This window comes from Sturnus vulgaris, chromosome 3 (assembly GCF_052056855.1).
Source record: "Sturnus vulgaris isolate bStuVul1 chromosome 3, bStuVul1.hap1, whole genome shotgun sequence".
Classification (NCBI taxonomy): Eukaryota; Metazoa; Chordata; class Aves; order Passeriformes; family Sturnidae; genus Sturnus; species Sturnus vulgaris.
The window spans coordinates 115097609-115108589 of NC_142245.1; the positions used below are offsets into that span (position 1 = coordinate 115097609).

The following is a 10981-nucleotide window of genomic DNA, read 5'->3' on the forward strand; positions in this document are numbered from 1 at the left end:
GATCGATTGCCAATGCCTGCCGATCGATTAGCTCGGCGATCGATTGATCGTGCCTGCCGATCGATTAGCTCGGCGATCGATTGCCAATGCCTGCCGATCGATTAGATCGGCGATCGATTGCCAATGCCTGCCGATCGATTAGATCGGCGCTCGATTGCCAATGCCTGCCGATCGATTGCTAATGCACACTATTTGCACACTCCTTGCACACCCTTTGCACTCATACAGAGGCAGGAGGTTTCTCAGTTCTGGTCGGGGTTTTTTGGGGCGTTCATTCAGGGGGATTTCCTCAAGGATTGGGACACTCCTTGATTCCATCCCTTGCCTGTCTCCCAAGCGCCACCCTTTGGGCAGAGCGCGGTACTGCGCGCCTGCCTCTCCCAAGATGGCGGCTCGGGTGTCGCTCCCCGACCTTCTAACTCTGGCTGCAAAAGGAGGGTGGCACAGCAAGGAGCCCGCTCGCTCTAGTGGGATGCCTGCGCACGACGCCGACACCGATCCCACGGGTGCGATTTTCGGCGGCGTTTCCAATCGTGCGGACATCTCCTTCAGCCCGCTTCGGCCCGGGGAAGAGGGGCGGGGCCGCCAGCGATGGTCCCGGCGCAGCCCGGGCAGGCTCGGGGCGGAGCCGGGGCTTGGCGAGGCGGGGCACGGAGGTCCCGGGGACGGGACCGGGCGGGGCCGGGGCGGTGCTTTAGGGGCGGTCCCCAGTGGTCCCGGGCGGCACCGGGGGCGGGGCCGGGTGATCCCGGAGCGGTACCGAGCTGTGCTGGGGACGGTGCTGCAGGGGCGGTGCCGGGCCCGCCTCAGGGTGATTGAATGCCCAGAAATCGCCTCCTCTGCCCCGTGCTCACACTGAGCTGCGGGCTGCAGCGTGCTGTCGGAGCTCCGCACACAGCACGGATTTGGGCTTCCCCTCCTCTCAAACCCTCTCCCCCTTCTTCCTCCTCCTCATCTTCCTCTTTTTCCTCTCCCTCCGCCTCGCCCCCCTCCCCGGGCCCCTGACTCCCCCCGGGATCCCCTCCTCCGGAGGCGGCCCTTCCGAACCGACCCCCCCTCCAAGCCCCGGAGCCCGAGACCATTAAGGTAAGCTTTGGAATTGAAATATCAGGATATTCACTCTATCCCACTGGCCTGAAATTTCAGGATTGTACGATTTTTTCTTGAAGCAGTTACCTTTGCTGCAGGATTGTGTGGTCACCAGTCTCCTTTCCTGTGACTCTTGTTGAAATTTGCTGTCAGATAACCGGCTAGTAACGAAATATTTGACAGAAATCAATGCTGTGAACGGACTTCACTGCAGCAGTTGATGAAAGAGCAAAGAAAATGTCTGTCGTGTTTACGCACCCCCCCGAGGCTGAATGAATTCTGATACTGTAATAAATCAGTGCAGTTGGTGCCTGCAAAGGTCTTGACATTGATCAAGAAGATATTGCTTTGGATTTTTACTTTTTATCAGCGTTTCTTTAATCTGTACTTCAGCACTCTAGCCTTTCATAAGTCTTCTCCGGTTTCCTCTGGCCCTGCAGAGTAGTCCTCTCTGTTATTGTCTGATACCAGCTTTGATGCAAGGAGTACTTTTTGTCTTGAAAATTAGCATCCCCCTCTGCATATTTAAATTAGTTATTTGACTTTTGAGAAAAAGCTGGTCAGCTCGAAGTCCACCAGACACCAGAGGCTGCTGTTTTTAGCACCTTATTCAAAGAGGACATCCTTTAGTTACCTAAGTAGGGGTAGAGATTTACCCTTAGGAATAAGGAATAAATGCAACCAGACTGTCCTGCCAAGAAAAAAATCCAGTTACAGTGACTGAATTAGGGTTTAGTGGCCCTTGATCCTTGCAAGGGATTAAAGGCAGGTTCACTTGGTCTCCCAGCAATGAATGTCTCAACCGAAAGCTGCTCAAAATGTGCCGTTTTTCTGATGGTTTTGGATTCTTTTGCCAGGTGGGAACATGGACTGCTTGACTTGTTCCTGTGTCCACTTTCCACTTCAGTCCTTTGCATTTTCTCTGAAGGGAAAGCAGGAACAGGGAAGTTGGGGCAGTTCCGTCAGCAGAAAGGCTGCTAAGAATAGATGGTAAGGACTTACTTTTCTGCACAGTGCCATGTAACTGAAGGCTCGTTTTTGGATTTCACATTCTGTTCCTGCCTGGTTTTGTGAGAGCTGCAGGTGCATTTCTGTTTCCAGACCCTGCCAAAAATAGTCGCTTATATTATAATGAATCCTTTTTCCTTCGTGTTTTCTTGCTTTAAAAGAATTACCCTGTCAGATTGATGTGAGCAGCAGTTGTTTTTAGATCTGCTGGTGTTGTACACGGAGTAACTGTAGAACAAATGAGTTGTGATGGCTTCCTTGTATTTGATGTGTGGAGAGGAGCAAAGGCACAGATTCATCCTGTGTAATTGCAGTCGTCCAACGTAGGTGCCAGGGTTGGCAAGCTGGGCAAGGTTTCCTCTCTTGCTGGGCCTTAGGGGGAGGGAGCTGAACCCTGGTGTCACTCGGATTCCTTCCTCTTCTCCCTCCTCCTTTCTTGCTTGTAGAGCTGGAGCTCGGGGTCACCGAGTTTGGGTGCTCGCAGTCAGGGCCTGAATTTGGAGAGCAGGAAAGCGGGGGGAAGTTTCTAGGCACGTCAAAGCCTGTCTCTAGGGTGTGGGACTTGTTGGTCTTCCTCACCACCCCCAGCAACTTGCACTTCTCTCTGGACCTTGCTGTGGTCACAGCCCACTGCTCATTTATGTGACTGTTCATCCCTCTGCCTGATTGCTTTAAGTACAAGTAGCCTGATTCAGGTTTAATTTAGCAATGATTTTCCTCTGTTTCATCGGTAGTTTTCTAAAACTCCCCTACAGGCTATTTTGAAGGTGCTTTTTTCTTTTTTTTTTAACTGCCTGTGATGATAGAAAGCTGTACGGCCCTCTGAAAGCAGTATAACCTGCTTTCCAAAAATTACAGAAGTAGGATTTTTATTGTCCACTATGCAGCTGAAGTCCCCCTAGTGAGCCTCTTGAACTGAGGGTGAGGAGAGCGGCAGATACGACTCCTCATCAACCTGCTCTTCTTTTCGTTCCTAAAAGAAGGAAGCATGAAGGTAACTATAGAAAAAGATCTGCATCCCTCGGGGTTTTGTATTTTAGGTGTTTTGAGGTTTATTTACACACCTCCTCCTTTGTTTCCTGGACAGGTTTTACGTGACAGTGGAGCGTTTGAGGACACGTGGAAGGAGCTTTCAATTTGGCTGGAGCACTTGGATAATACAAAAGAAGACCAGAAGGAAGCAGTGATTCAGTTTTTGGAAAAGGTAACGGTGTTCAAATCAGCTGGATAAAAAAATGCAAAGAATAGTGTTAGTGGAAACTGGAGGTCTTGTTGCTATTGTTGAGAAACCTGTCAAAGACCAGCGAATGAATTCTGAGAAAAGCCTTGTTTGGGATTCTTTATACGGAGGTGGCATCCTTCTTGTGTTCAGTGGGAGGGCAGCCAAATGATTTGTAGGAAAATGAAATCCAAAAAGATCAGCTGTTATTACAGCATTGTTGGTGTAAGGGTAGAGTGGTGTAGGTGTGGGTAGCTTTGATCTCCTCTTTAGGTGCCGACATTATCAGAGCTCAGTAGATGGTGGTCCTTGACAAGGAAAGGTGACACTTGCTGTTTACTCTTCAGGATGTTGAATGCCCAGTGCTTTGCCTCCACTGTGGTCTGCCCAGGTACTCGGTGTGTGGTCGCAATCTAGGTGCCAAGTTGTGGTGGGTTTTTGTTTTTCCATCAGTGTGGCCTGTAGAGCAGGAACTGTAGACAGAATCCTGCAGAAGTGCTATGGAAGTTGTCCTCATAAAAGCTGCCCAGCTTTCAGCACGTGGTCGTTCTCAGTACCGTGTGGTTCCCCTGCACTTGCCAGCCAGCAGGTGCACTTACCTTTCTCCCCACCTTTGCTGACAGATCCTGCTGAAGCTGGTGGCCAACCCCTGTCCCTACACTGACAAGGCAGCAGACCTGGTTCAGGCAGCCAGCACGCTCCAGGTGGCTCTGTTTAAACAGGACTCTGATAACATCAGCATCCCCGTCTCTCACATTGATGGTATGTGGTAACCTGTCAACATCCCAACTCCATGACTTGGGGATACACTTTCTAGCCCTAATCAGCAAACTGGGGATGGATAACTCTGGCAATCCTGTTAAGTAAGGGCCCTCCAGGATTCAGCTCTCCACGTGTTCTTGGTATCAGAAGTCGAAGTGGAATTGCCAAGTTGCCGCTTTACCTCTGAAAGTAATTTCTGCCGTGGCTGTGCCACTTGAACGGTATTTGAAATCTCTCTTCATGCTCTTGCAGCGGCGTTTTTGAACTCAAATGGAAATCTAGCCCTTCTGCCTGGGACTGTTGACAGAGTCATGGAATCCCAGAGTGGTTTGGCCGGCAAGGCTCCTTAAATCTCATCCAGTTCCAGCCCTGCCATGAACAGGGACACCTTTCAGTAGCCCGGGCTGCTCCAAGCCCCAGTGTCCAGCCTGGCTTTGGACACATCCAGGGATCCAGGAGCAGCCACAGCTGCTCCGTGCTGGACAGCAGCATTGAAAGGCAGAGTGAAGGTTCAGCTGTAATTTAGGGGTTGCACTTAACGTTGTATTGTGTGACAAATGTGGCTTTCATACTTTTTTTTAAATTTTTTTTTTTTTATTTATTAAAAAGAATTAAAAAGATGCCTTGTATTCCTGGAGTGTTGCATTCTACGTCTGTTGTTTTTCCTGTTAGTCTGGATTCTTGCTTTGATGTTTTTCTTCACTTATTAGATGTCCTGGATATGGTGGATGTCCTGATCGAGGACAGTGATGGCTTTGATGAAGAAGTTGGGTTCTCTTTAAATGAAGACGTGATCATTTCCCTTCAGTGCTGTTGTCCCTGCTGCATTAGAAGCCAGGAATGAACAAGTCCACGTGGGCCTGGATGCTGATCCCTCTTGCTGGTCCATGACAGCATGTGACAGGTGAGATTTCCAGGTGTCTGATTTAGCAGGAAACTGGTTTGTTCCTTCTTGTGAGGAGGCTCATTGGCTTTGCATGGGCAAAGCCACTCCACGTTTTCCATCTAGGAACAGAGCTGGGGAGCTGTTTGAAAACAGAGTCCCAGAGGTAAACAGCTTGGCTCGGTATTTCTGTGTGGAAATAGAAGAATATCTGTGTCTTCTGATTTTTCTCTCGTCTTTCTTCCACAGGTGTTTTTGTATTCCTGACTTGGGTTTCCATCGGGGACACGTGGCTTGGAGCTCAGGAGCCGGATCTGTTCCTTGCCCACGGCAGATTGGTCTGCACTAGTGCAGGTGACGAATTACAGGACGGCTTGGGAACTCGGAAACAAGGAGAAGCAAGTCTTATGTGTCTTTGCAAAAGGTTTTGGCTACCACAGGGCATTAATTCAGGGAGTTAAGACTTCATCTTTAACGTTCTGTGCTCTGCCAGCATCACTGCGAGCCCTGAAAGCCTCCTGAGCTGTTCTCATACAGACCTATCTTGTTTGGTCAAAAAAAAATCTTAGTTTAGTTTCGTCCAAGAAATGTTACTACTCTGTGCGAGCTCATGGGGAAGCTTTTATTTGGCATCTCTCAGTGGGACATTGAAAGTCCAACTTCCCATTTCTTGAACAGTCTGAGAGGCAGTGTTACTTTCTATCATTTTTATCACATGCATTTTAAACTTTTTGAGGAACCGGCAGGACTGTTTGTGCGGAGGCGTGCGGTTCACAGCCATCCTCTGTCCAACGTAGGATGGGAAAAAAAGGCTGGAGAGCTTCCTACAAGGGGCTGTAAGTGCAAATGACCAGGAGCCCGGGGTTTAGTCATGATGATTTAGTATTTCTTTAAAGACTCTGATTGATTTCATGATGCCAAAACCAGTATGAATAGAAGACTGAAGTCAGGAATCACGATGGTCTCCTTGGGTTTAAAAAGCTTTAATGGTGTTTCAAGACATTTGTATGAGACCTGGTTTGTTTTTTCTTACCCTTTTATTCAATCAAAAAAAAAAAAAAAAAAAAAAAAGCCTTGATCCATCACTGCTGCTGTGATGTGTGACAAATGCCTGTCCTCCCTCCACGTGGAACAGGTGAGAGGTGGAACTGAAGCCCAAAGAGTTTTCTGCCCACTGGTAACATGTGAGTCATATTGGGAATTCTCTGCAGAATGGCAACAGTTGTTCTTGAATTTGGCCATGAGGGGAGTGGAACATGGCAGCCCGGGTCTGAGAAGGTGCAGTGCCAGAAGGAGAAGCTTTGAAATGTTAAATCAGGATTGATTCAGGTGACTCGCGACCGCGTGCTGTGCCCAGGTCCCTGGTAGAAATACTGTGCAGGGAAAAGCCAGAGCTGCCTGTGCTATGAGCTGAATTTTTTATTGGGGGGGGGGGGTGTGAAATAAGAATGAGGTGCAAATGAGGGAATTGCTTGTGTGTGTGAATATTCTTGTCCTAAAGGAGCGCTGCCCGGTGCTCCTCCCTTCCTGTGCCCCTCTCCTGGTGAGCCTCTGTCCTGCTGGCCGTGCCTCTCTGTCTCCGTGCCTGTGCTGCTCCTTGCCCGTCTTTGCCCGCCCCGCACGGGCTGTGCTCGCTTCCTCTCTGGCTCCTGGGTTCCCTCTTTGTCATGGTACCCCTCAGTCCTTGCTGTGTGTTTGGCACTCTCTGTCTTTTCTCCGTCCTTCTCTGTGCCTCTGTGGTGCTCCCTGTGCCGTTGTTTCCCGTGGGATCCTTGTGTCCCGGTCACTGTCTGTCCTAGGGTGATGTTATGGTGTTTCTATCTCCAATCATGTGTCCTGATTATGTTTGGTATTATGTCCTGTGCTTCCAGGACTGACTCTGAGAGTGAAGCTTTGTTTTGTCTTGTTATCAGCCGGCTCACCTCCCCCATGGTCTATGTTTAGGAGAGGTTTTAGCTCGGTTTGCTTGCTTGCCTGCTTGCTTGCTTGCTTGCTTGCCTGCTTGCCTGCTTGCTTGCTTGCTTGCCTGCTTGCTCGCTTCTGCCTCTTTTTCTTTCCTTCGCTTTGCCCTTGCTTTTTTCTTATTAGTTAGTTCAGCTAGGCAGTCCAACTTTTTCCCTGGACTGTTTTCTCTTCCACCCCGTCCCCTCCCTCTCCTGGATACCATCTGAACCTGTTCCGGACGGGGACCTGGGAAACCCCAAGAAACACCGGGAGTCTACACTCTGTCACCTGCAGCAGCCATTCCCAAGCGCCAGAGACTGATAACTGGGCGACCACTCGCCAGAGAGATTGAACTCGTCATCCCTTCAGAACGGTGAAAGAGTTTTTTGTCAGCTGGTGTTGTCTTTTTTCCCTGTGCTGGGGAGTGTCTTGCTTGTTAAATAAAGAGGTTTTTTTCTCCCACTCTTCTCCGAGGAAATTCTTCCCGAACCCGGTGGGGTGGGGGGGAGGAGTCGTGGGGTTTGCTGTCTGGGGGCTCCTTCTGGAGGTTTTCCCCCAAATTTGCCCAAAACCAGGACACTGTCCCTGTTCATTTTTAATCCCTCCCTCTTGTGCTGCCCATCCAGCATGCCAGGGGTTTCTTTTCGTTTTTTGGTTATTTTTCGTTTTCATTTTTCTTCTTCTTTTTTTTTGGTGGGGGTTCCATTTCATCGTGCACCTTGATGTTGATTTTCTTCCCTTGTCCTCTCTGCTGCCCCTCCTCCTTTCTGCCCCTTGTCCCCTGTGTCTGCAGGGCTGGGGAGGAACTTCAGCCCTTGTGGGGGTTGCCCTCCCTTTTCTGGTGTCAGCAGAGTCACTTTCTGTGGGATGGACCCATGGGAGGGGTTGCAGTCAAGTGCCCTGCTGCTGTCCAGGGCAGTTGGAGTCGTTCTGTGCCTTCTTTGGGGTGAGGAAAAAAGGCTGAGGGGGGCTCCGACGTGGTTTGGGGCACCCCAAGGTCCCTGGGAGAGGGAGCCGGGCTGCGCTGGAGGAGCAGGTGAGTCGGGCATGGGGGGGGTCATGGTGGGTGTCAGAACATTGAGAGGGAGGGGTGGGTGTAGAATGCATGAAAAACAGAACCTTAAAAAACAGCTAAATATAGTCTAAAAGGAATGTTTTATTGGTTTGTGTTTGGATAGAGGTAGGGTTTTTTTATAGATACTGTAAATAGAAAAGATAAAGAATAAAAATATAGAAGCAAATATAAGAAACCAATATATAAATATATTACATTACATTATATTTTGTTATGAAAATAGAAATATATAAATATTTAGACTTTAAAAGGAATTTTTTATGGTTTTTTATTTGGTTAGAGGAGGGTTTTTAATAAATAATATAAATAATATAGGCAAAAATATACAAATATGCAAAAATAGATACTGACATAAAATTATTATAACTATATATGCATATATATGTAAGTATAAATATATAGAAATAAATATAAAATACATGTATGTAGTATGTAATATAAATAATTTATCGATTTTAATATGTTATATTAAATAGTATGTTATAATAGAATGTAAATAGCATATAGTATATTAATATACTAGTAAAAAATACGTTAAATAGTATATAAATATAGAATACACAATATAGACATATAAATCTACAGATATAAATATGAAAACTAAATAAAAAAATATATTCAAATATAATTTAAAATAATCGAGTTTTTTGTTTCTATTTGGTTAGAGGCAGAGCTTTTAAAGAAATAATATTAAAAACTATGAACCTACAAATATAGATGGATATAGATAAAATAGAAATACCATTAGTAATATAAATCTATGTATATAATGAATAATAAAATAATATTGTATATATGATAAATAGAATAGCAATTAAATTGAATATATGAAATATGTCTAGATTATGACTATAAATTAAATATTAAAAAATAGATGATTTCTATATATAAAAGGGTTTTTTTTTCATTTGGTCAGAGGCAGGGCATTTTTAGTTTGGGTCGGGGTTTTTTTGGGGCGTTCATTGAGAGGATTTTATGACGGGTGGGGACTCTGGTGCTTGGAACTCTCTCCCTTCTCTGGCTGTCCCTGACAGGGCGGCAGTGCCGGGCTGAGTTGGGCGGCAGTGCTGCCGCCGTGTGGACACGGGCGGGTACTGCACCGTGCCCCTCTCAGGATGGCGGAAGGGCCCGCGGGCCGGGACCCAGCCCTGCGGCAGCGCTCAAGATGGCGTCCTCTCTAGGACCCCGGCGGATAGGCGTCTACATAAAACGCCTGCCCGCGCCTGCCGGCGCCCTCACGCCCGCGGCACCGCGGACCGCGCGGCCGTTGTCGGCACACTCTGACACGTCCGGGAAAATTGTCGGCGAGCGGATCGGCGTCGGCGATGTAATCAGGCATCTTATGCCTACACACCGGGGTCCTGATTTTTTCCCGCCCTTTCTGCCGCCATTTTTGGCAGGTCAGGCGGGGGTGCCGCCCGAGCCGCCATTTTGAGAGTCCCGACACGCTCAAGATGGCGGCCTCTCTAGGACCCCGGCGGATAGGCGTCTACGTAAAACGCCTGCCCGCGCCCGCCGGCGCCCTCACGCCCGCGGCACCGCGGACCGCGCGGCCGTTGTCGGCACGCTCTGAAACATCCGGGAAAATTGTCGGCGAGCAGATCGGCGTCGGCGATGTAATCAGGCATCTTATGCCTACACACCGGGGTCCTGATTTTTTCCCGCCCTTTCTGCCGCCATTTTTGGCAGGTCAGCCGGGGTGCCGCCCGAGGCGCCATTTTGAGAGTCCCGACACGCTCAAGATGGCGGCCGGTCTAGCACCCCGGCGGATAGGCATCTACATAAAACGCCTGCCCGCGTTCGCCGGCATAAAAATAAATATGCATAAATATAAACATAGACATAAACATGCACAAACGTTAACCTGCATAGATATAAACATCAACATAAACATAAACATAAACATGCAAAACAATAATATAAATATAAATATAAACATAATTAGAAATAGAAATACAAACATTAATAAAATCAGTGAGAAATGGGGTAAAATCAGTGAGAAATGGGGGGGAAAAGCCATGAAAAATGATGGAAAAATCAGAGAGAAATGGGGGAAAAATCGGTGAGGAATGGGGAAAAAGATCCACGAAAAATTGGGAAAAATCAGTCAGAAGTGGGGGATAAAAATCAGTGAGAAATGGGGGGAAAAGTCGGTGAGAAATGGGGAAAAAATCAGTGATTAATGGGCGGGAAAATGCATGAAAAATGGGGGGAATAATTCAGAGAGAAATGGGGGCAAATATCAGTGAGAAATGGGGGGGAAAATCAGGAAATATCCATGAAAATTGGGGGAAACATCCATGAAAAATGGCGGAAAAAATCAGTGAGAAATGGGGAAAAATGGGGAAAAAGGAGTGAGAAATGGGGGAAAAAATCAGTGAGAAATGGGGAAAAATGGGGAAAAAAATCCACGAAAAATGGGTGGAAAAATCCATGAAAAATCAACGGAAAAATCAGTGAGAAATGGGGAAAACATCATGGTGAAATGGGGAAAAAAATCAGAGAGAAATGGGGAAAAATCATTGAAAAATGGGGGATAAAAATCAGTGAGAAATGGGGGGAAAATGGGGAAAAACATCAGTGAGAAATGGGGAAAAAAATCTTTGATAAATTGGGGCAAAAATCATTGAGAAATGGGGAAAAAAATCAGTGAGAAATGGGGAAAATTTGGGAAAAATCCACGAAAATTGCGGGAAAAAAATGCTTGAAAAATTGGGGAAAAAAATCCGAGAGAAAATCCCCGGGAATCCCCGGGAAAATCCCCCCGGAATCCCCGAGAAAATCCCCCAGGAATCCCCAGAAAATCTCCCCGAAATCCCCGGGATCATCTCCCCGGAATCCCCGAGAAAATCCGCCCCGAATCCCCTGGAAGATTCCCCCGGAATCCCCGAGAAAATCCCTCGGAATTCCCCGGGAAAATCAACCCGGAATCCCCGAGAAAATCCCCCGGAATCCCCGGGAAAATCCCCCTGGAAAATCCCCGGGATAATCACCCCGGAAT

The 10981-nt window shown here is 47.6% G+C and overlaps 1 protein-coding gene across 10 annotated transcripts; it reads left to right on the plus strand.

The window, feature by feature from the left end:
* Positions 1-366: 366 nt before the first annotated feature.
* On the plus strand, positions 367-7367 carry LOC148224580 (nucleolar pre-ribosomal-associated protein 1-like). Of its 10 annotated transcripts, none has more exons than XM_088162736.1 (6): positions 367-506; positions 2985-3091; positions 3185-3301; positions 3940-4078; positions 4789-4982; positions 5211-7367. In XM_088162736.1, the coding sequence occupies exons 2-5, from the start codon at positions 3086-3088 to the stop codon at positions 4920-4922; spliced, it is 396 nt and encodes a 131-aa protein (XP_088018862.1). In that variant the 5' UTR covers positions 367-506; positions 2985-3085; the 3' UTR covers positions 4923-4982; positions 5211-7367. The 10 variants fall into 10 exon arrangements, with proteins under 10 accessions (XP_088018862.1, XP_088018859.1, XP_088018861.1 ...); XM_088162735.1 differs by lacking the exon at positions 367-506 and adding an exon at positions 740-1086; XM_088162733.1 differs by having other exon boundaries at positions 368-506; positions 2985-3301.
* Positions 7368-10981: the final 3614 nt, after the last annotated feature.

Bases quoted from the DNA above. Each gene is read 5' to 3' on its own strand.
- LOC148224580 (XM_088162733.1), top strand. From the start codon at position 3,086: ATGAAGGTAACTATAGAAAAAGATCTGCATCCCTCGGGGTTTTGTATT. The intron at 3,302-3,939 runs GTAACGGTGTTC...CTTTGCTGACAG, and splicing joins TGATTCAGTTTTTGGAAAAG to ATCCTGCTGAAGCTGGTGGC. The intron at 4,079-4,788 runs GTATGTGGTAAC...TTCACTTATTAG, and splicing joins CCCCGTCTCTCACATTGATG to ATGTCCTGGATATGGTGGAT.